The 23,010-nt window shown below is 36.4% G+C and overlaps 1 protein-coding gene across 1 annotated transcript; it reads right to left on the bottom strand.

Annotated features, from left to right (window-relative positions):
* Window positions 1-2,432: 2,432 nt before the first annotated feature.
* LOC114323977 (uncharacterized) lies at window positions 2,433-12,274 on the bottom strand. The gene is given in 5 exon segments (XM_082900748.1): window positions 2,433-2,540; window positions 2,542-2,867; window positions 4,066-4,755; window positions 10,299-10,757; window positions 10,760-12,274. Coding segments are annotated over 5 exon segments (3,063 nt in total). The 5' UTR covers window positions 12,240-12,274.
* Between the last annotated feature and the right edge of the window lie 10,736 nt (window positions 12,275-23,010).

The following is a 23,010-nucleotide window of genomic DNA, read 5'->3' on the forward strand; positions in this document are numbered from 1 at the left end:
GAGAATGGGCCTTTTAATTTTTCAATGGGTCAAATTATTTGAAGTTAGTTTGGGCCTTCTTTAATTTTTTTTGGACTTAAAACATACATAATATATTACACTAAACTATAATAGGAGGGGGCCCTTTTTTGGGTCTATTTTGAGGGGCTCTAAGCCATGGCCTGGTGGGCCTATGTCCACGGCCAGTCCTGTTTCTGATATATCTAAGTTGATTTATGTTCATTTCTCTCCGTCCTTTGGATATCCTGGATTTGATTTGATTTTTCTTATTTCACATAATTCCTGGAACTCTTAATCCCCTTGTTGTATGTTTATCTTTGATAATTCTGTGCAATTCTTTCAGATGTTAAATTGTTTATATATATGCCTGAAATCGTTTTGCAGAAATTCATCTACTTGGAAGCACATGATTTGGATTGTGATTTGTATATGAATATTCTATATCAGTAGCTTATGCCTCAATTTAGCTGTTGATTATGCCCCTATTCTGTTTGGTGCCTGCTTACAATTTATTTATTTAGGAAATTTGTGTCATAGTGTTTGGTGCAATATATATATATATATTTTTCTTATAGTTTTTGAGAAAAAAATAACTTAAATGAGTTGAAAAAATGAATAATTTGGTAGCTATATATTTTTAACATCTATTTTCTGATTATCAATTTTCAGTTTTAAAAAAAGGTTCACAAAAGAGGGCTAGTGTCCAATAATTTATGCATCAGACATCAGTTGCTAGTCACTATATTGACAAAATTAGTAGTTTTGTAATTTTATATATATATATATATATATAGGCATATACCTCAGTACCTCACTGGTTAATTTTTTAGTGCTTCAAGTTCTGTATTTAAATGGTATTTTCTAGTGGTTCGGTTTTTTTATTTCAAGTTTTCACTTTTGTTTACTATTGGTTCCCATCACATAACAAATCTGGTCAAGTATTCTTTTTGTTCTTTATTATTTGTATGCTCGAAGATCAAACATCGACTCAATCACTCAAAGACCAGGCTTCAAAAATCATCTTCAAATCGCATTACCGTAATCAATTATATTCTCAATTCTTGCTATATAGCCAAAATAGCTTGGAATCTGATTTTAATGCATGTTTTAACAATAGAAATCAAGCATTTAGAGTATAAACCATCAATAATCGCTGCATCAGTGCTTCTCTGTGCTTCTCAAGAATTGTTTCCTCTGTAATTTCCCTATTTCAGAGCTACGATTGCTTCTTATGAATATGTAAATAAAGTAAGAAGCATATACACACATACATACATACATATTTGTTTTTACTATATATCTTTCATGTGATTACATAATTTATGCCCTCCTTACATTGGACTTTTCAACAATTTCTGAATGCATGCTAAAATACTGGACGAACCATAGCACAAAGGACCGCTCAAGCGGTCAAACAACTTTAGTCATTATACTCTGTGAAGTGGCAAACAAGGAATACTGAATGTTAGCACAAACTCTTCTACACGGGCACATCTCGGGTTGGATTGGTATCTAAGGACTCACAACCTCACTGAAACAAATAGCGAATAAAATTACAACTGATAGGAGTTTTGTCAAACGGGATCACCAATTACAAAAACCTAAAATCTCTAAAATAAATCTTAAATTTTTTATTTTGTCAATTTAAATTCTAATATTCTGATTTATTTTCAATTTAAATCATTTGAATATTTTCATTAAATAAAAGTAACGGAAAAATAATATTTTAGTCATTATACTCAATATAGGTATATGGAAAATGTCTTAAATACTATTTTTTATTGAGTTTAATAACTAAAAATGTCATTTGTAATCGCTTTTACTTAACAAAAATATGCAAATAATTTAGGTGAAAAGAAAATTAAAATATTAAGGTTTAAATTGACAAAATTAAAAATTTAGAATTTATTTTGTTGTAAGGCTCCAATTCTGAAATTCTTTTATAATTTCTTGAAAAATTTATAGGTATTAATAGAAGTCGTATGTGTACTCTTGGGAGATGAGAGTTTTGATCTTGAAATAGTTTTTCACAAGCCTAGCATGAGCAACTTGATTTGTTTTACAAGGGCGGTCCTGCCACATTGCCGCTCCACTCAAGGAAGGAATAAACCGGTGAAGGGCACCAAGCAAGTTAAGTTTACAAAAGGAATCACTATGGTCGACTGCAGTCTACAGATGAACGAAGTGACGAGCCCCTTTATACTGTGTTTGGTTGGGGGATTTGATGAGGGATTTGGAAAAGGAAATAGAAATGGTAGGTGAAATGTGAATAAAACATACCTACAATTCACCTAGTTTCACATAGCTTTTCCCTTTCTTTTTCCAAATCCCTTCTCAAATCTCCCAACCAAACACACGTTAGAGATAGGGGGCAGCTTTCTTGTGGTAGTAATTGAGACTGCTTATGCAATAGTCAATAATGAAAAGAGTAACTAAACAATGGAAAACAAACTACCGTCCTCACCTTCAAAAATACTCCCCTGCCTAAAATCATCAGAGAAGTCAGAACTGCAGTCATTCTCACTCCCAACATTACCCCCCTCCAAATCCCGATTGATGGCTGCAATTGAGCAAGATATGTAAAACCTGCCTCATGCTAGGCCTATTCGAGGGAAGTGGGCCAGTGCAAATGATCCCAAGCTTGAAAACACAAGTCATTTCATACACGTAATGAGGTTCTTTAATCTTCCCATCCAGGGCATCAACTAAGTGGTTTCCTTCTTCATTGTAATATTGAAATGCCCAATCGGCAAGGCACATATCTTCATTTTCATCGTTGGCTTTCTTACCAGTAACTAGTTCAAGAAGGACAACACCGAAGCTATAGACATCAATCTTCCCACTCACTTTGCTTGTCCTAGCATACTCTGAAAGTCATATATAATTTAAACTATGAATGTCAAAAATATTAATGTAAAATAAAATTTAGGATTTTTTTAATTACAGCTTATAAGTTGACTTATTTTTTTGTCTTATATTTGACTTACTTTTAGTGAACGTTTTACAACTTTGAGGTAATTTTATTTATTTATTTATATTTTTTATTTTTTATTTTTTTTTATACATTTTACATCAATCTAGACTAGACAAATCTAACAAAAAATTAAATTTTCAAAAAAAAAAAAAAAGAAAAAGAAAAACCTCATTAAAAACAAAAATGCATAAACTTTTTAGGAGTTTTTCAACAAAATTTAACTTGTTTTCGTCTGTAGTAGATTGTTTCAATATTTTTCCACATTTCCTTAATTTTTAACTCAGCTCCTAGCTAACTCTTACTGTGATTTGGAACCAAGATTTTAAATTTTGGGGAAAAAAAAAATTAGAGTTTGACTTTTGTAACAAAATAAACTGTGTTTTTAATTTTGTTAATTTAAACCATAATCTTTTGATTGTTTCAATCTAAATCATTTGCCTATTTTCGTTAAGGAAAATTAACGAAGAAAGAAATAAGTATTTTAGTCATTAAACTCAATGAAAAAATATATTTTAGATATTTTATATAAACCTATATTGAATTTAATGAGTAAAATACAAATTACCATAGGTTTTGCTTAACCGAAATAGGTTGATAGTTTACATTGACAATAAATCAAAAGATTATTGTTTAAATTGGTAAAATTAAAAATTCAGGACATTTTTTATTACAAGAATCAAACTCTGGAGTTTTTTTTTTTTTTTTTTTCTTACAAATATTTCGTCCATCTCTACTAGACAATTTTTAAAATTTTGAAAATTTTCCAAACATCTATTTAAAGAAAAAATCAAACCATTTCAGATTTTTTTGGACAAGATTTAACATATTTTTGTCTTTAGTAAACCGATTTCAAAACAACTTTTACATTTAAATTTTTTTGAACTTAGCCCCTGCCAGCTCCGATCGCAATTTGCAATTGAGAGGTTTATTTTTTTAGTTATTTGAAAAATGTTACGACTGACAAAAATAAACCATTTAAAAAAAAAATTAAAAAACATGTTAAAAAAATTCGTCTAACTTCAATTTTTTTTTAAAAAAAATCATTAAATACGAAAATAAATTAAAACTAAATCAATTTATATGTTAATTACCTGGGGCAATGTACCCGAAAGAGCCAATCACAGTTGACATCGTATTAGGCCCTCCATGCTTTACCAATATCTTGGCTAGGCCGAAATCTCCAACTTTTGCATTGAACTGAGAATCCAACAGAATATTGCTCGATTTCACATCTCAGTGAATTACTGAGGGTTTGCAATCATGGTGCATGTAGCATAGCCCTCGGGCAGCTCCCACGGCAATTTTCAACCACTTAGGCCAGTCCAAGACAACACCGAGGTCTGAATCCGATATGCTTTGCCTCTTTTTTCCATGGAGCCAACTATCCAAGCTATGGTTTCCCAAATACTCATAAACAATAAGTTTTGTAGTCTCACTAGAAATGCAACTCAACAAATTCACTACGTTGGAATGGTGAATTGTGCCCAATATCTCAACTTCTGCTAGGAATTGCTTCTCGAGCTTTTGATCCAACTTGATATTCTGAATCCTCTTAACTGCTACAATTTCACTTGAACAGTTCAACTCAACACGATATACTTTTCCCGACCCACCACTTCCGATCACATTATTTTGAGTCAAATTTGACAAAATGTCTGACTCTTTGAAACTCAAATTCAATTTCTGGTAGTAAGTGAGCTCCCACTTGGAATCCGATTCGCGGCCCTTAGTTTTAATTAGGAAGAATGTGAGTAGCATAGCTGATGCAAGTAAGACTGTTGCTATACCTATGATGTTGAGGATCGGGGGCACACCAGGGAACTCAAACAAGCAATAACACACAAGATTTAACGTGGTTCGGCAAGTCGCCTATGTCCACGGGCAGCGGATTCACTATATTGAACAAAATGGTAAGAATTACAACACTCTCTGTAATTCTCTCTCTCTTTGCTCTCTAAGCTCACACCTCTCAGCTGTACTACAACTCTCCTTAGCTTCTCTGTATATAGAGATTACCAATGCTAGAGTAATTGAGCTGGCTGCCAGCCCATTTCGGTGGCTTTCCAGATTGAGGCTTCATGGCCTCATGGCCTCATGGCCAACTCACATGGCCTCATGGCTTCCCCACCATGTAGCTGGCTGCTACTTTCCTTCACATGGCCAGAATCTGTAGCCAACTCAACAAATCTCCACCTTGGCGAGGATTCTCTTATCCAACATAGTGATCGATCAACACTGCCATGCACCCGAAGGTGCTCAGTTCCGAGAGATGTTGACCAAGTCCAAACAATGTTGGAACTTGATCCCAGAAACTACCTTTGTGAGCATATCGGCCGGATTATCTGCAGTACCAATCTTTTGAAGCAGAATATCCCCTTCATTCACAATTTCTCGGATGAAATGGAAACGAACATCAATGTGCTTGGTACGGGCATGATAAACCTGGTTCTTTGCCAAACAAATGGCACTCTGACTGTCACAAAACACCTCAACGTGCTCCTGAACAATTTCCAAGTCTTCAATCAACCCATGTAGCCAAATAGCTTCTTTAAAGGCTTCCGTCACTGCCATGTGCTCTGCCTCTTTAGTAGACAAAACCACCGTTGACTGAAGCGTTGACCTCCAACTTACCGGCCCTTTAGCAAGCGTAAATAAATACCCTGTTGTTGACCGGCGTTTGTCTAAGTCACCAGCATAATCTGAGTCCACATATCCTTCCAAATTCTGCCCGAGTCGGTTATCTCTCTCGAACTTCAATCCCAGATTGACCGTGCCATGTATGTACCTTAGGATCCATTTCACTGCCTGCCAGTGATCTTTTCCTGGATCATGTGCTTACCATACTCACAGCATGCGAGATGTCAGGCCGTGTACAAACCATAGCATACATTAATGCACCAACTGCATTTGCATATGGAACCTGTGCCATATGCTTCCGTTCTTCTTCTGTGCGTGGAGACAACGAAGCACTAAGCTTGAAATGAGGGGCCAATGGTGTACTTACAGCTTTGGTTTTCCCATTGATGCCAAATCTATCTAACACCTTTTTCAGATACTGGGTTTGTGTCAGACAAACTGTGCCCTTCTTCCTGTCTTTCTTGATCTCCATGCCAAGAACTTTCTTTGCTTCTCCCAAATCCTTCATTTCAAACTCCCTTGCTAACTGTGCCTTGAGTTTGTCAATCTCCACCTTGCTCGTAGATGCAATCAGCATATCATCTACATATAAGAGCAAATAGATGAAGGAACCGTCGGGAAGCTTACGGAAATATACACAATGATCAAATTGACTTCTTGTGTATTCTGTCTTCATCAGGAACCGATCAAATCGCTTGTACCACTGTCTCGGGGATTGCTTCAATCCGTACAACGATTTATTCAGCTTACAGGCCCAATTCTCTTTTCTAGCAATTTTGAAACCATCTGGCTGGGACATGTATATCTCCTCTTCAAGATCTCCATGTAAGAAGGCAGTTTTGACGTCGAGTTGGGCGAGCTCGAGATCAAACTGTGCAACCAAAGCTAACAAGATGCGAATAGACGCGTGCTTCACAACAGGTGAGAATACCTCATTGTAGTCTATTCCTTCCTTCTGAGCATAGCCTTTAGCTACCAATCTAGCTTTGAATCTGATGTTGTCTCTGCCTGGAATGCCTTCCTTCTTGGTGTAAACCCACTTACACCCAATTGCTTTCTTGCCTTTTGGAAGTTGCACCAACTCCCAAGTCTGGTTCTTGTGAAGTGACTCGATCTCTTCATCCATAGCCTCCTTCCATTTGACACTTTCTGCATTATGCATGGCTTCTTTGAAAGTGCACGGAACATTGTCTTCAATGATTGGAAGTGCATAGGCTACCATATCGGTCATCCAACTGGGTTGCTTAGTAACCCTTTTTCCTTTCCTGATTGCAATGGGTTCTGATTGTTGCGAAGCCTCTGGATCTTCATTTTCATCTGAACTCTATTCAAAGCTATCCTCTGAGACTTCTTCAGGATGGTTGATTGGCTGACTAGTCTTTGCTGGAGTCTCAAACTCCACCTGCACTGACTTCTTCTCATTCTGTTGAGGATCTGGTTGCTTCAGCATTGCAGACTCATCAAAGGTAACGTCTCTTCTGATGAGAACTTTCTTTGATTCAGGGCACCACAGTCTGTATCCCTTGACACCGTCACCGAAGCCCAAGAAGATGGCTTTCTTGGCTCTTGGATCCAACTTAGATTCTGTAACATGAAAATATGCTGGACATCCAAAGATACGTAACTGATCATAATCAGTAACTGGGACTCCTGACCATACCTCCATGGGAGTCTTTCCATCTAATGCTGCAGTAGGGAGTCTGTTGACAAGATGACGAGCATAGTTCAATGCCTCGCCCCAAAATGCCTTGCCCAATCCAGACTGTGACAGCATACACCGGACTTTCTCCACCAAAGTGCGGTTCATGCGTACTGGAACTCCATTCTGCTGCGGTGTTCCAGGAACTGTGAAATGTCTCACTATCCCTGCATTCTGGCAAACCTCAAAGAAGGGATCTGATGTATATTCTCCACCATTGTCAGATCTGAGCTTCTTGATCCGTCTGCCTGTCTGGGTGTCAATCATCTTCTTCCACGTAAGAAAGATGTCTAAGACTTCATCTTTGTGTTTCATTGTATAAACCCAAACTCTTCTAGAGAAATCATCAATGAACGACACAAAGTAATGTTTACCTCCCAACGAAGCATTCTTGGAAGGACCCCATACGTCGGTGTGGACGTAGTCTAGAATCCCTTTGGTACGGTGAATTGCAGTACCAAACTTGATTCTTGTTTGCTTGCGCAATACACAATGCTCGCAGAACTCAAGCTTCCCCGTCTTGGCGCCTTTCAACAGGCCTTGCTTTACCAACCCTTGTAAAGCCTTCTCACTGACATGCCCTAGGCGCATGTGCCAAAGTTTGGAAGTGTCTGATGCATCATCTTCTGAGCTGGTGGAGACAGCCACTCTCCTTGTGACTGTAGAGCCATCTAGGAAATATAAATTTCCCTGTCGAGTACCCTTCATTGCAACCAATGCTCCTCGAACAACTTTAAGGACTCCACCTTCCATGGTTACTCTGTAACCTTTGGAGTCTAAAACTCCCACTGAGATGAGATTCTTGGTTAGATCTGGTACATATCGTACATCTTCAAGAATTCTGATTGTTCCATCATGGATCTTCAGTTTAATTGTTCCAATCCCCTTTGTCTGGCAAGCTTGGTCGTTGCCCATCAGCACAACTCCTCCATCGAACTCTCGTAAGCTCGAGAACCACTGCTTGTTAGGACACATATGGAATGAACATCCAGAATCTATTATCCATTCATCCGACTGGCCATATGATGAAACTGTGAAGGCTCCTCCTTCATCATTATCTCCATCTCGTGCAATATTCACCTTCTCTTCTGTCTTGTCTTTATTTGGACAATCTTTTGCCCAATGCCCCTTCTGGCGACGAGCTGCACACTCGTCTTTTGCAAGACGTCTTTTGTCTGAAGGTTTCCCCCTGGATTTTGAGCGAGACTTTCCTCGCCCTGTATTTCTTCTGTTATTTGTTCTGCCTCTGACTGTTAATGCCTCGGATGTTGAGTCCCTGTTTACAGACTTATCTTTCCTTCTGAACTCATTGTTCACCAAGGCGTTTGCAACATCAATATACTTGATCTTCTCTTTACCGTACAGTAAAGTAGTAGTGAGATGATCATACGAGTCAGGCAAGGAATTTAACAATAACAGTGCTTTGTCTTCATCACCAACTTGATCATCCAAATTCTTCAAATCCGTAATAATTTTGTTGAAGTTATTTAGGTGTTCGTTTATCGAAATACCTTTAATGTAGTCGAAACAAAACAACCTCTTCCTCAAGTAGAGCCGGTTCTCAATGCTCTTTGTCATGAACTTATCTTCCAGCGCCTTCCAAAGCTTCTTCGCAATATCATATTCTGTAAAGGCATACTTCTCCTCTTTTGCAAGGCAAAGTCGGATGGAACTGCAGGCCAGGAGATTCGCCCTATCCCATTCTATCTCGTCCAGGTCATCTGGTTTGTCTCCTAGAGTGAAGTGCAGGTTCATTTGGACAAGCATATCCTTAACTTCGCATCTCCACATGCCGACGTTGCTGCTTCCATTGAACTTCTCTACCTCGAACTTGGCATGGGACACCGGGGTCCAATGCCTAGAAGTGCTTGTACTGGTTGAATTACTTACGGACTCGGTTGATCTAGATTCTGCCATTTTTTAGAAACTTCAATTCAAAAAATTGCCCGTACAGATGTGTCCGGAATACTCCAAATAGTTGGGAAGCACTATTGGCTCATCGAAAACGGACTCCGAATGGCTCCGATCTGGCAAAAACACTTTGGACGGGTCAGATCTGCAGAATCTGGTGCGTTGAGATGCACCGGATAATTTCTCCAGTCAACGGCTCGGTCAACGGCTCGGTCAACGGCGCAGGCGGCGCGGTCAATGGCGGCTTGACGGCTGGTCAACGCGGCTGGTCAGCGGCTCAGGCTGACTGGGCTGACACATGTCTGACACGTGGCCAGTCAGTCGGACACGGGGTGCTGACGTGGCGGGATGACGTGGCGCTGACGCGGTGCTGGCGTGGCGCTGACGTGGTGCCACGTGGCTCGTCTTCTACCTGGAGACGTGTGTGTGGCGCGTGGATGCGATTGGGATCACGCGCCGGTGACTGCACGGCGCGTGTGGGCGCGTGCCGCGACTGTGGCTGACGCGCTTTGTTCAGAGAGCGCGTGAGAGCGCGTGTGGTGGCTTCTGGGCTTTGTTTTTGCTGTTCTGGACTCCTCTCGGGGAGTTCTTCCTCCTGGTATGGTCAAAAGTGGATTTTGAGCACTTCGAAATCTGGGCACTTTCGGGAAAAATTCGATTTTTCGCAACCCGAGCTCTGATACCAATTGTTGAGGATCGGGGGCACACCAGGGAACTCAAACAAGCAATAACACACAAGATTTAACGTGGTTCGGCAAGTCGCCTACGTCCACGGGCAGCGGATTCACTATATTGAACAAAATGGTAAAAATTACAACACTCTCTGTAATTGTCTCTCTCTTTGCTCTCTAAGCTCACACCTCTCAGCTGTACTACAACTCTCCTTGGCTTCTCTATATATAGAGATTACCAATGCTAGATTAATTGAGCTGGCTGTCAGCCCATTTCGGTGGCTTTCCAGATTGAGGCTTCATGGCCTCATGGCCTCATGGCCAACTCATATGGCCTCATGGCTTCCCCACCATGTAGCTGGCTGCTACTTTCCCTCACATGGCCAGAATCTGTAGCCAACTCAACATATGATTATAGCGAGAAGCCTGGAGAATAATTTGCTCGAGTTTTCAAATCTAGAAGAGCAGATCTCAAGGCCGAGTGATGGATTGCTTGCACAAAGACCGGTGTTGTTCAAGAAGCTGGCATTGAAAAAAGTATTTTCAAACTCAGATGGGATTCTTCCAGTGAGACAGTTGGAAGACAAATTGAGGGAAGTTAGCTTTAAAAGGCCAATCTGAGTTGGAATTTGACCTGAGAACGCATTCCTTGACAAGTCCAAAACAGTGATGCTTGGTAAAGAACCAAGTTTGGCAGGAATTGAACCCGAGAGTTGGTTTCGACTGAGATTCAGAGTGGTCAGCGACTTCCATGAGACAATATCTGATGGAAGATGACCGGAAAATAGATTCCCATCGAGCAGCAGAGTTGTCAATTGAGAAAGTGTTGTCAATTCTTGGGGAATCGTACCAACAAAGAGGTTTTACTTGCACTGAACACTGTTAAATGGTTCCAAGAAGACAACCCAGTTGAGATTTCACCGGAAAACTTGTTATTACTGATCTCGAGTCGTAATAAACTTGGTGCAAGTGTTCTTGGAAGTTGACCGGTAAAGGAGTTATCGCTAAGCATCAACAATGTCAGATTGGTTGATGTCCAGAGACCAGCTGAAATACTGCCAGAAAGGTGATTACCATTAACGCGAACAATCAACAAACTCGAACAATTGCCGAGTGAGTTAGGCAATTCACCACTCAAATTGTTATCATATGCCGCAATTCCTATTAGTCCACCATTAGCGCACAAGTACTCCAGCACCTTACCAGTGAAATGGTTCTAGGCGACTTCAAACCCCTGAAGAATGGAATATTGCCCCAAGTCCGGTGGCAATGTTCCAGAGAGATTGTTGCTGGACAATGTTGCATATCTCAGTGATGGAAGGCGACTAATGCTTTCCGGTATCTCCCCCGAGAGTTGGTTGGAAAATAGAGACAAAACTGACAGCTCTGTTAGTGTACCAAAATCATCCAGAATTGTTCCTGTCAAGTTGTTTTCGGATAAATCGAATTCCTCCATCTTCAAACCTTCAATGGGTTGAGGAATTGACCCGGACAAGTGATTTTTGAAGAGATATACTATTGTTAAATTCTTCAGCAGAAGCAAACCACTCGGAATTGTACCAGTCAAGTTATTGTTTGACAAGTCCAATTCCTCGAGCTCTGCTAAATTCCCAATTGTTTCCGGGATTTCACCGATCAAACTTGAATCTTTGACCAATAGTTGTTTAAGTCTCCTCAACTGGGTAAAGGTGGATGGTATCGCCATCGGTGCAAATTCATTGTCCGACAGCTCCAGCATTTCGAGCCTTGACAGATTGCCAATTTCTGGCGGGAAAGAGCCGTTAAACTCATTTAGATAAAGCCGAAGGGTTGTGAGCTCCGGAAACCGCCCGATGGCTGCTGGGATATCGCAGGTGAAGTTGTTGTAGCTGAGGTTGATGGTCCGGAGATGAATCGACAACCGGTCAACATCGCCTGGAATGCACCCCACGAACAAGTTTTGGGAGAGGTCTAACTGTTCAAGCTTGGTACAGTTGTAGAGAGCCGTAGGGAAGGGTCCGGGGATGTAATTGTACTGGAGATCAATGGCGGTGAGGTTTTTGAGGTCACAAATGAACGGTGGGATTGACCCCGTGATGGTTTTGTCGATGAGGGAAAGTCCGGTGATGGAGCCATTGGAGGAGGTGATCTCAGGCCAATTACAGTGGGTGGAGTAGTTGGAGTTTGGTGGTGATGGTGTCCAGTAGTTGATGGAGGGTGGATTGGACCAGTGTCGTTTGAGTCTGAGTAGGATTGTTTGTTCTGAATCAGTAGATTGGGAGTTTCCATGCAAGGGCAGGATGAGGAGTGGGAGGGCGAATATGGAGAGAAGGATTTGAAAAGATGTTGTTGGGGTTATTTTGGACATTTTAGAGGTGGGTTTCGCGGCTTTTTATGGGTGAAACTTAGCTTGGGAAGTGCTGGTTGTAGGTGTTTCGTAACTTCAAGCTGGTGGTTGGTTTTATAATGTGATCAGGTGAGCCAGCCAGAGTCAAGTTATGTCAATGGCTAAAGAGACAAAACTTGCCCGTCTGTGTTAGGGCGGGTAGTTCCACTTTGATTATTTGAATAGTTGATTTTATAAAGTATTTTTTTATATATTATTTATGAAAAAATTAAATCTATTTGATAATCGTAATTTTATTTTATTTTATTTTATCTAATTTTTTCTGATAAAATAAACGACAAATATGTTTTTCAATAGGGAATAGTTATGACTTTGATTATAACCTATAGAGGTATTAGTTAAGACTTAATTATGAGTTGATTATACATATTTTAATATTAATTATGACTCAATGCGATGTTGATTGTGACATTATTTTGGTCATGATCTAAAAACTCTTTGATTATATTGTAACTCTTTTTGTTTTTAGCTATGACTCTCATAGAATTGAGTTACGATATTTGTAATAATCAAACTTACAAATGTCATTAACCTTTTGAAAATAGACGATTTATTCTTTTGGAGACAAACACAATAAAATTAAAATGTTATGATCATTAAATTGACTTAATTTTTAGTAGGAATGATATATATAGAAAAATCATACCAAATGAATGGTTCGGATTATCGAAATCAAGACTAGACCTAACATGACGGTCAAGTTCAAATTTTATACATATTTTGTTTAAGGTTTGGCTTTTCTCAAGTTCAAATTAGAACTTTAGAAAACTTAAGGGATTTGTAGGGCCAACCATGAGTTCTTTTTGGATTATCCGAGCTTCAATTTGTAAGGTCTTTTTTTTATATCATCTATTAAAAAAATTAAATTGATTTAATAATTGGAGTGTTATTATTTTATCTTATTTATCTCTTAAAAAAATTTTATTTTTAGAAACATATTTTTAGTTCATTAGTTTATTATTTAATGCGTCAATATTTTATTAATAATAAAATTAGGAAAATTACTCACCACTTATAGTATGAAAAATTATTTACAAAATAGTAATAAACATTATAAATATTAATAATTAAAATGATAAACATTTTCACTAATATATAATAATTTTTAAAAATCTCTCCTTTGAATGATAATTTTCTCAATAAAATACACAAAAGTAATGTAACTCATCTACATCAGAGGTGAGCACACGTTGGAGTAGGGGTGAATGAAGTTTGGTGTCATTCGTCTAAAATTAGGTGGATTGTAAAAATTCAATCTGTATCCTTTCACTGGTTTGGAGCAAGCCGTGTGGATTGGGGGATGGATACGATTGATCTGGCGGTTTGGACTTTACAAATTTTAGGCATTTTTTTTTGAATTGTAATTCATAATTTTCACATCCTACCCTTGCATGAATATTTTAAAAAATATGCATTATTTGTCTCTAATAGGTCATGGCACTACGCATGGATATTTTTAAGATATTGCTTTCTATTTTCACAGAAATATAGATTTTATTATTTATACTCTATTGTTACTTGTTAGCAGTTTCTTTCTTTCTTTCTTTCTTTTCCTTTTTTTTTTTTTTTGGAATCTACGGGCGGATCAGGTTCATGCAGGTGTTAGATGGTTGATCCACCACCTGAACCATATCTATGAATTCTGAAATATTTCATCTGCATCCGTGCACTGAAAGACACACATCCGTCTAAAATCAATTAGGTTGGATCGTTTCGATCAGGTTGGACGGATTCATGATCACCCCTACGTTGGAGGGTGCAACTCGGGCAGGTTTAAATTGGTTAAGAGCTTGTCTAAGTTCAACTCAAGTTGTGTTGAGAGTGTCTAGGCTTGCTCGAGCCTGAATTGTAACTTGAGATTGTTTGTCTAAGCTCGACTTGAGCTAAACTCGAATTGCCGGAGTTGCCCGAATTACACATAAATTTCAAAATTTTTTTTTTTTAAAGTGCAGCTAAGTTAATTAATTTGTTAACATTAGACTATTTATAATTTTTCTTTTTATAAAATCATTAGTAACATCAAAACAATTAATTTATATAATGTAAGAAATATGTTGTTATGATGATATTTACAATTTATGAGTGCGAAAAAATAAATAAGTAAAATTTTATATTGTATTACTTGTGTATGTAATATATATGCAATATGACCTAACAATCTAAATTAGTTTAATATCATTTAATGGCTAATAATTTCTATGTAAATTTAATATTTTGTATATGGGCAAATTACCAGCAATCCCCTCAAGGTTTGACTAAAATACGGATTCCCCCTTGAGGTTTAAGACATTACATCCCGCCCCCTGAGGTTTATATTTCCATAACAAATTGCCCCCTCATTTGTTATGCAAATATAAACCTTAGGGGGCAATTTGTAATTTTTCAAACCTCAGAGGGAATCTGTATTTTAGTCAAACCTCGAGGGGGTGTTGGTAATTTGCCCTTTACATTTACATATATAATTCGGGTTACAGGCTACTTGGATTGTTTGATATTTTTGCTCAAGCCCGCTCAAATTTAATTCAGATTTTTGCTCAAACTTATAACGAATTTAAAAATATTTTTCCCAAGCCTTAAAAAATTTCAAGCTGAACTTAAGTTATTTGGATTAACCTCGCCCAAATTACACCTCAGATCTATGAAATGACTTTTCATGATGGAGATGTGCAAGTTGTGAGAAACAAGAAAAATTCATAACGGAAGGACAAAAAAATGTACATTATGTAAATGGTCCTTATAGTTTATACGATATGCTAATTTAGTTCATATTGTTTAATTTACTCGATTTTACCCCTTAATTTAATGGATTGGGTTATATTGGTCTAATAAATAACGGTTGTTAAGTTTGATGGACAGAAAGTTGTCATGTGCTCAAATGACTTGCCAATTTGGCTCCTGTAGTTTACACAATGTATCAATTTAGTACCTATTGTTTTAATTTGCTCAATTTTTACAAGGACCAAACTGACATATCGTGTAAATTACATGGACCAAATTGATACATCGTTTGAGTTTCCGTCCACCAAACGTAACGGCTATCATTTATTGGACCAATATGACACAATCTGTTAAATTAAAGGATAAAATCGAACAAATTAAAATAACATGGACCAAATTGACACATTATGTAAACTATATGGACCATTTACATAATTTATTCCAAAAAAAATTCCCCAAAACAATGACATTTTAAAAACACTACAAATGGCACTATAGGAAAACATGACAGAGGATAACAACTTTGCTAATGTGGTGAAATTTTATTATTTTTATATTTTAAATTTTAAAATGTCATAATTTTTATATTACTCATTTGATTTTTAAAAATTTATTATTTAAGATATATCAAGATCAATATTAAATATAAAATAATTTTTTAGTGAAACAACTGTGTATAACATTATTATGCGAAATTGATAAAATATTAATTAAAACTAGGAAAATTTTAGAAAAATCCCAGTTCCGTACAGTTAAAAAAAGTAATATCTTAGTTTTACAAATTTTATATTCTATATTGTTCATTGATCTCATTAGATAGGTTCCAGAAATATAAATTTTATTAAACACAAACGGAAAAATTATACCGGTAATCCTTATATTTTGCTCTTTGTGTCATTTTGGTCTCTACACTTTCAATTGACTCACTTTTAACCCTTAATTTTAAATTTTGTATCGGTTTGGTCCAATTGATAATATCATTAGTTTTTTTAAGAAAAATTATCACTAAATTGGTTGAAGTGAACTCACTAGGTTGAATAAGTTTATAATTTTGCCCTTAAAATATATGACAAGTGACACTTGTTTACGTATTTTTCATAAGAAAAATGTTAAAAATTGCAATCAATTGGACCAAATTAAAAGAAATTCACAAATCCATGGTCAAAATCGAGCTAAATGAAATTACAAGAACCAAAATAACACAATGACCAAAGTACTAGGACTATCATCATAACTTACCCAAATGTATATAATAAAAGTTTGGACAAATTATAGTAGTAGTCCCTGAATTTTGTTGCTTATATCATTTTAGTCCCTATAATTTCAATTGACTCAATTTTGATCATTAATTTTAGATTTTGCATTAATTTGATCCAATTGATAATATCGTTAGGATTCTTAATGGAAAATTATTATTGAATTTGTTGAGTTTAAGTCATTGAATTAATTAAATTTACAATTTTTTCTAAAACCATGACGCATGCCGCTCATGTGCGTATTTTCAAAACAAAAATACTAACAATTAGAATCAATTGGACTAATTTGAGACAAAATCAAAAATTCATAGTAAAAAATTGAGCCAATTAAAATTATAGGGGCCAAAATGAGATAAGGCCCTAATATAAGGATTAGCAGTGTAATTTATCCTAAAAATTTTGAAACAACAAAAATAAAAGTAAATATCACATCAGCATCTTGAAGTATGGTCATTTTGCTAGAAAAAGCTATTTAGGCCTCATTTGGGAATTGGCTATTCTAGTTGACCTTTTGATTTTTACCCGAAAAAAAATAAGCAAAAAAGTAAAAAGAGTGATGTAACAACTTGTAATGACTTTTTTACTATTTCATCCTATTGACAAATGAGACCTTAGTGCTATTGGGGTATAATTAGATGGTGTCATAGGAGAGTTGTGATTGGTAAGGGGGTGGGGCTAGGGATGGTCACAGATGGAGTTCGTAGTAATCCATCCCCGCGCCATATCATATCGGGGGTGGGGCAAATTGAGAGATGGCAATGGCGATGGTAGGAACGAGCGCAAAATATTAATACAAATTATAAATAACATAGTATATTAAAGTTAATGATCTATAGTTAATGAGAATTATAAGATATAAGATAAAAAATTAAATGAGTAAAAATTAATATCAAGTATAATATTTTAGTGTTTTAATTTTATTATAAAGAAAAAGTTAAATTATATATAGTATATAAATATATTGAATAAATATAATAGGGGTGGAAGTCGAGTAGAATGGTACAAGGGAAGTAAAACCCATCCGCGTCTCAATTCCTCATCAGGGTGGGAAAAACTTATGTGAGGCCAGACGTGACAGGAGAAAATGGCCATCCCTACCAATAATTTTTTGTTAAGACATGATATTTGGTGATTGATGAATAACATTGCCACATAATGCCCTTAGAGAGCCTAATAATTTTTTGCTATTAACATATATTTGTATATGTCGATAATTCTTGAAAAAAAATGAACTAACTACCTTTATTGGGATAAAATCTATTGAGACCTAACCTCCAATAGTTTTACAAAATAGGACTTGTCATTAAAATGTTGGATATTTTTGTCTTATGCTTTAAAAACTATCTATAGTAGCGATAGCCCATATCGTGTAAACTCATCCAATATTCCATCATAGTTAATTGACTTCGAGTATACCACAAAGACCTAAGCAAGTGCCCATGCGTGGGCACCCACTAGATGTTTGATAATTTAACCCACTAAAATGGTTGTTGATGTGCCTTGTAGACATATTTGTTGTAAGTTTGTGAGGGTGTGTTTCGAATTTATTATTGTTTACAGTGTAGGATTTATTAAATAGATTATTCATAAAAAAAAAATCAAGTTATTTAGATATCTATAACTCATAATAAGACCACGTTTATATTTAGGAAAATAAACGATTAGTATGATTTTGATAATTTCTTAGGCCAAGTTTGGGATGTTTAGAAAAAGTCAAAAAGTCACTATCCTATTTAAGTCACATCATCTTATTTAAGTTACATCACCTCTCTAACACATCACTTCAAATCCAACCCAAACCCAACCCATATTTCATAAAAAGTCAAAAAGTGCACTTATTTAGTCTTCCCAAACTTGGCCTTAGTGTAATTATTCGGCTTGATGATGGGATTATATTTGTCCAATTAATTTTATTTTTATATGAAAGATATAATCAATGAACTTATAATATGAACAGATCAAATCATCAAAATATAGTCGAAACAAGCCTTGCAAAGTATGACAGCACGGTGCTATCACAACATTCACCTCAAATCTACTAAAATGGCTAATTATTGATCATTTTTAAAGATCGTATCACATTGTCTATGTAATGATCTAAATCAACCGCATTGTGAAAGAATTTATGAGTAGCACATAGTAATTTAATTATATAAGACAATAATAACTCACTTTGTGTTTATTACAATTGCTTATTAACTGAAAACACCACGTCAACAATAATGTAGACTATTTAATAATCTATCTATATTATTATATTAAGTAAACTCCTTTTTTGATTTTTTGAAACTTTTACTATGTAACATTTAGATAATAAATAAATAAATAACTACTCCATAATAACTTTCCACTCCACCACATTCTCCAAATAACTACTCTACAATAACTTTTTCTCTTCTCTAATAATTTACTTTTATCATTTTTCTATTTTACTTTTTTTTTTTATTTCTTCATCTCTTTCTACAATGGTTTTCTCTTTTAAAGAAACTATAAAACTGTTTGATTCAATTATGGCAAAGGAAGTGCAAACCACTAGAAGACTATCTTTTGTTTTGTCTTTTTTTTTTCATGATAAGTGATCGAATAGTTTTCAATTTTTATATTATCAACGACTAAATTATTTATTTATTTATTTATTTATTGGTATAAATTTTAGAATAAACTACTAATAGGTCCTAACCGCTAGAATTAATTCTCATCGAGTCTTAATCATTGTTAAAAATAATTTGTTGTCACGATTTTTTGCATATATCGCTAAGAATTGACAATTAGTGACTTTTTCTTGTTACGGTTTTTATAAATTGTCGCTAAAACTTACTATTAGTAATATCTTTCTGTGATGAATATTTTCAATTGTCGTTGAAAGTTGAAAGTTAGTGACTTTTTTGTGATAATTTTTTTTTTAACTATCACTAAAACTTGTAATTAGGGACATTTTTTGTGACAATTTTTGAAATGTTGCTAAAAATTAACAATTTGTAACTTTTTTGATAGTGTTTGATGAAAAACATCATTAATTCTCACAAGACTTATTGGACAATAAGTACATCTATTAGGGCCTACACGTAAGTCTTCCTAAATTTTGTTTATTTTTTTCTTCCTCTCCTTTTACAATCATTCTATTACATCATTTTTTTTTTAATATTTTGATTTTTCAGAGAAGGCGATTAAGTTTGCTGAAGATGCCCAAATGGATCGAAAAAAAATGAGAAATTGAGGAAGAAAGATATGTAATAAAAGAAGAACAGATATTAGGTTTAGAGATTAAAAAAGAGGTCTTTTGGGGCCAAAATTCCAAAGTTTTGATTGGGTTTGCAGAGGAAGAACAAAAGTATTTGTATTCCCATTTTTTTTTTCGAGGTTGTTTTACACAAATTTATACAATTTTTTCTTTTTCTTTTTTCTTCTTCCAAAGGTTGTCTTACAACTTATATACATAATTTATTTTTTTTCTAGATTGTTTTACAACTTTGTGTTATTCAAAAGAAATAACTTTTCAAGTAGTTACTTATCAATATTCATCTTTTGTTTCTCTTAATTGTAAGTGATCTAAGACTGTTGGATTTTTTTTTCTTTTTTTCTTTTTTTTTTGTTAAAAAAAAATTCTCAATGACTATAGCGACCCTGATTTTGCCCCGGCCTTCATTGTGTTCCGGACTCGGGATCCGTGGTTGAATACTGTATCCATGTCTTGTTTTTCCTCTTTGACTCTTTGCATTTGAGTTTTGGAACTTGCTGGGCGAGTTTGGAACAGGTTGGTTGTTCGTTGGTCTAGATTGTTGTTGCCCAAATTTTGGCTACTTCACTTGAGCGAGGCTTCTAGCACTCGAGCGAGCCTTGTGTAATTTGCTTCTTCACTCGAGTGAGGTTTCTTGCACTCGAGCAAGCTTTGAGGGTTCTTAGGTTTCCTTCCCAGACACAGCATTTCTGGGAATATGAAGTTTTTCGCTCGAGAGAGGCTTCTTGCGCTCGAGCGAGCATGTGTGTCTGTTATACTTTTGAAGCTTTGCATTTTACGCTCGAGCGACGTTTCTTGCGCTCGAGCGAGGTCACTTGTTGTGTTTGATTGCTCGAGCGACAACTCTTTCGCTCAAGCGAGGGTCGCGTATATCAATTCGCAGTAGAGGAGTTTTACATCACTTTTTGAATCTCTTTTTGCTAAAAACCATGGATCGGCTGTCTTTCTCTCTCTAAAATACTCTCTCTCTCTACAAATACTCCATGATCTAAGGGTCTCTCCACCCTACTCCATTTGATAAAGAGTTAGAGCATCGTGTGGGCTTCCTTTTGATCCGAGCAAAATCAAGTTTGGGCACTTTTGAGTTTCTTCTTCATCTCCTTTGAGCTTCTACACTTGAGGTAGGGATATTCTACCCTTTAGTATGGTTTTTAACCTAGGTATTTGATGTTATGTAGAAATGGTGGGATTTTGGAGTGATTTGGGTAAACTAGGGTTTGGGTACAAATTAAAAGAGGGGTTTTCCATGTTGGGCTGTAAAATGACTCTGGGGCTTTGAATATGTAGCTCTCTTCTAATTAAATGGGAAATTTGGCCTTGGGGTTGACATTTGAGGAAAAGGGAAATTTGTGCTAATTTGGGTTGAATAATTCATCTTGTACATATAATGAAATTGATATGGAAAAATATGAAATTGGATGGGTATATAGATGAATGGTGTAGTTGGGTTTGTTAAATCACTCACCTATGGAAATTTAATAAATTATCTGTTTAATAGATTGTATATCTGTTTAGAAATATCTGTTTTGGGCTATCGGTAGAGGATAGCTATAATTGTTGTAGAAACTGCATGAGGATTAGGTAAATTAAAACTAATCATATGAATTATGTCATTGAATATGACGGTTTGACTAAATTATTGAATATGTGAATTTGGTAGTCATTATGTATGACACGTCCTTAAATGCATTGAATATGTATTATTGTTTGGGAAAAGATAGGGGTTGTACTTCATTGTGTAAGAGGAGATAGGGGATAGACTCAATTGCAAATTAAGTTGGCCGGAGTGTCTAGGGTAAAAGTTCCAAAATCATATATATATGTGTGCCGATTCCCTCGGATGAGAATTCCGTAAAATGGCAAGAAAATCGAAATGTTTGAATAATGGTTGCTATTGAAGTGTTAACAAATGAGTTGTAGTCTCGTTGGGGGTTGTTTAGACAACAAGGAACTATATCTGTGAGTTGATTAGAATAAATGAATGGAAATGGAATGAGATATTAATGTCAATATTGATTGGTTATGAAAAGGGGTTTGATGGTTTTAAGTATTGAACATTTATCTAATGCTCATATCTTAGTTATATTTCATACATTGCATTAGTATATCTCTGCTGGGCTTTGGCTCACCCTACTTGTAAGCCATTTTCAGGTACAGGTGACATGCCACCTCCAAGGGCATAGTTGGGGAGGACTTGGGGCTGAAGGCTCTATTTTTGTTGTTCTTCTTTTCATATTAAGTGTTTATTCAAGCCGAGGGCTTTACTTGTATAGAGCTTAGGATTCTTTTGTTATAACCAAGAGATATCTTGGAAAGGTGTAAGCTCCTAGGGAATTTATTTTGTTGTTAACAATTAGTGTTACATGCTGTAGTTTCAGAATGAACATTTATGAAAGTGTAATGCATGTAACACCTTTTGTAATATAAACTCTGATGGATGAATGTGTAACCTTTTCTACATATTGATAGATCTTGTGTGTGGTTTATTTATATCCCTTTTTTGGGCGTTACAACTTGGTATCAGAGCGTACCGGGTTTGAATACTTTGGGTACGTGGGAAGTGGTTAGTACCACAATGGGTTTGTCTCGCTTGTTAGAGACTTAAGTATGGATGATATGTGCTTATATGATAACATGCTAATGTGATTATATGGGTATGGAATTTAATTTCTTGGATGTTGACAGAGTCCATGGGTTTCTGGGAGTCCTGTTGGAATAGCACTTGATCACTGCCGTTTCTAATCAGAACTCTAGCAGTACCGCGGGACGGTCATCATCTGGAAATGAAATTCGTATGTGTCTATGTGATTATGTGCTTATGTAGAGTGAATTACAATTGTTCATCATATTAGGACGTGAGAGAATTAGCTTCTCGAATCCGGACGAGTTTTTGAGTGATCCCAAGGAGCCATTGAAGGCTGACGAGTGGTTGGAGCAGATGACAAGGACGTTTGTGATGCTCGGCATCTAAGACGGGGGTTTAAGAGTGACCTTGGCATCCTTCCAGCTTAAGGGAGATGTGGGTCAGTGGTGGAAATATGCGCGAGGGTGCATTGGTAGGACTTAGAAAGCCTTTGTTGATGCTTTCCAGGACAAGTACTTACCTGCTACGGTAAGGGAGAAGTTTAGGGATCAATTCTCCAGGTTGGTGCAGTTGAATACACCAGTGGCCGAGTTTGAGGCCACATTCACTAGTTTGTTAAGGTTTGCACCGGAGTTGGTGGTGACCGAGAAGCGTCGATGTTTGGAGTTCGAGAAAAGGTTGCAGACCGGACTCATGTTTAGAGTGACCGGATCCATGATTAGGGACTATGGTTGCCTTGTGGAGGCTGCAGCCCATCTTGAGACCATAATGCATGCGGAGGATGAGAGGATAAGGGCCTCTAAGAGGAGTCAGGATGGCCAATGAGACAGTAAGAGGCAAAGAGGTTCTAACCCCCAGTAGTCCGATGGGGCACACTCGAGGTCTACCTTTCCAGTACCGAGTTCGGGTTCAGGGAGACATTACCTATTTCAAATG

Source organism: Camellia sinensis, chromosome 13, assembly GCF_055761805.1.
Source record: "Camellia sinensis isolate YWXY chromosome 13, ASM5576180v1, whole genome shotgun sequence".
NCBI classification, from domain to species: domain Eukaryota; kingdom Viridiplantae; phylum Streptophyta; class Magnoliopsida; order Ericales; family Theaceae; genus Camellia; species Camellia sinensis.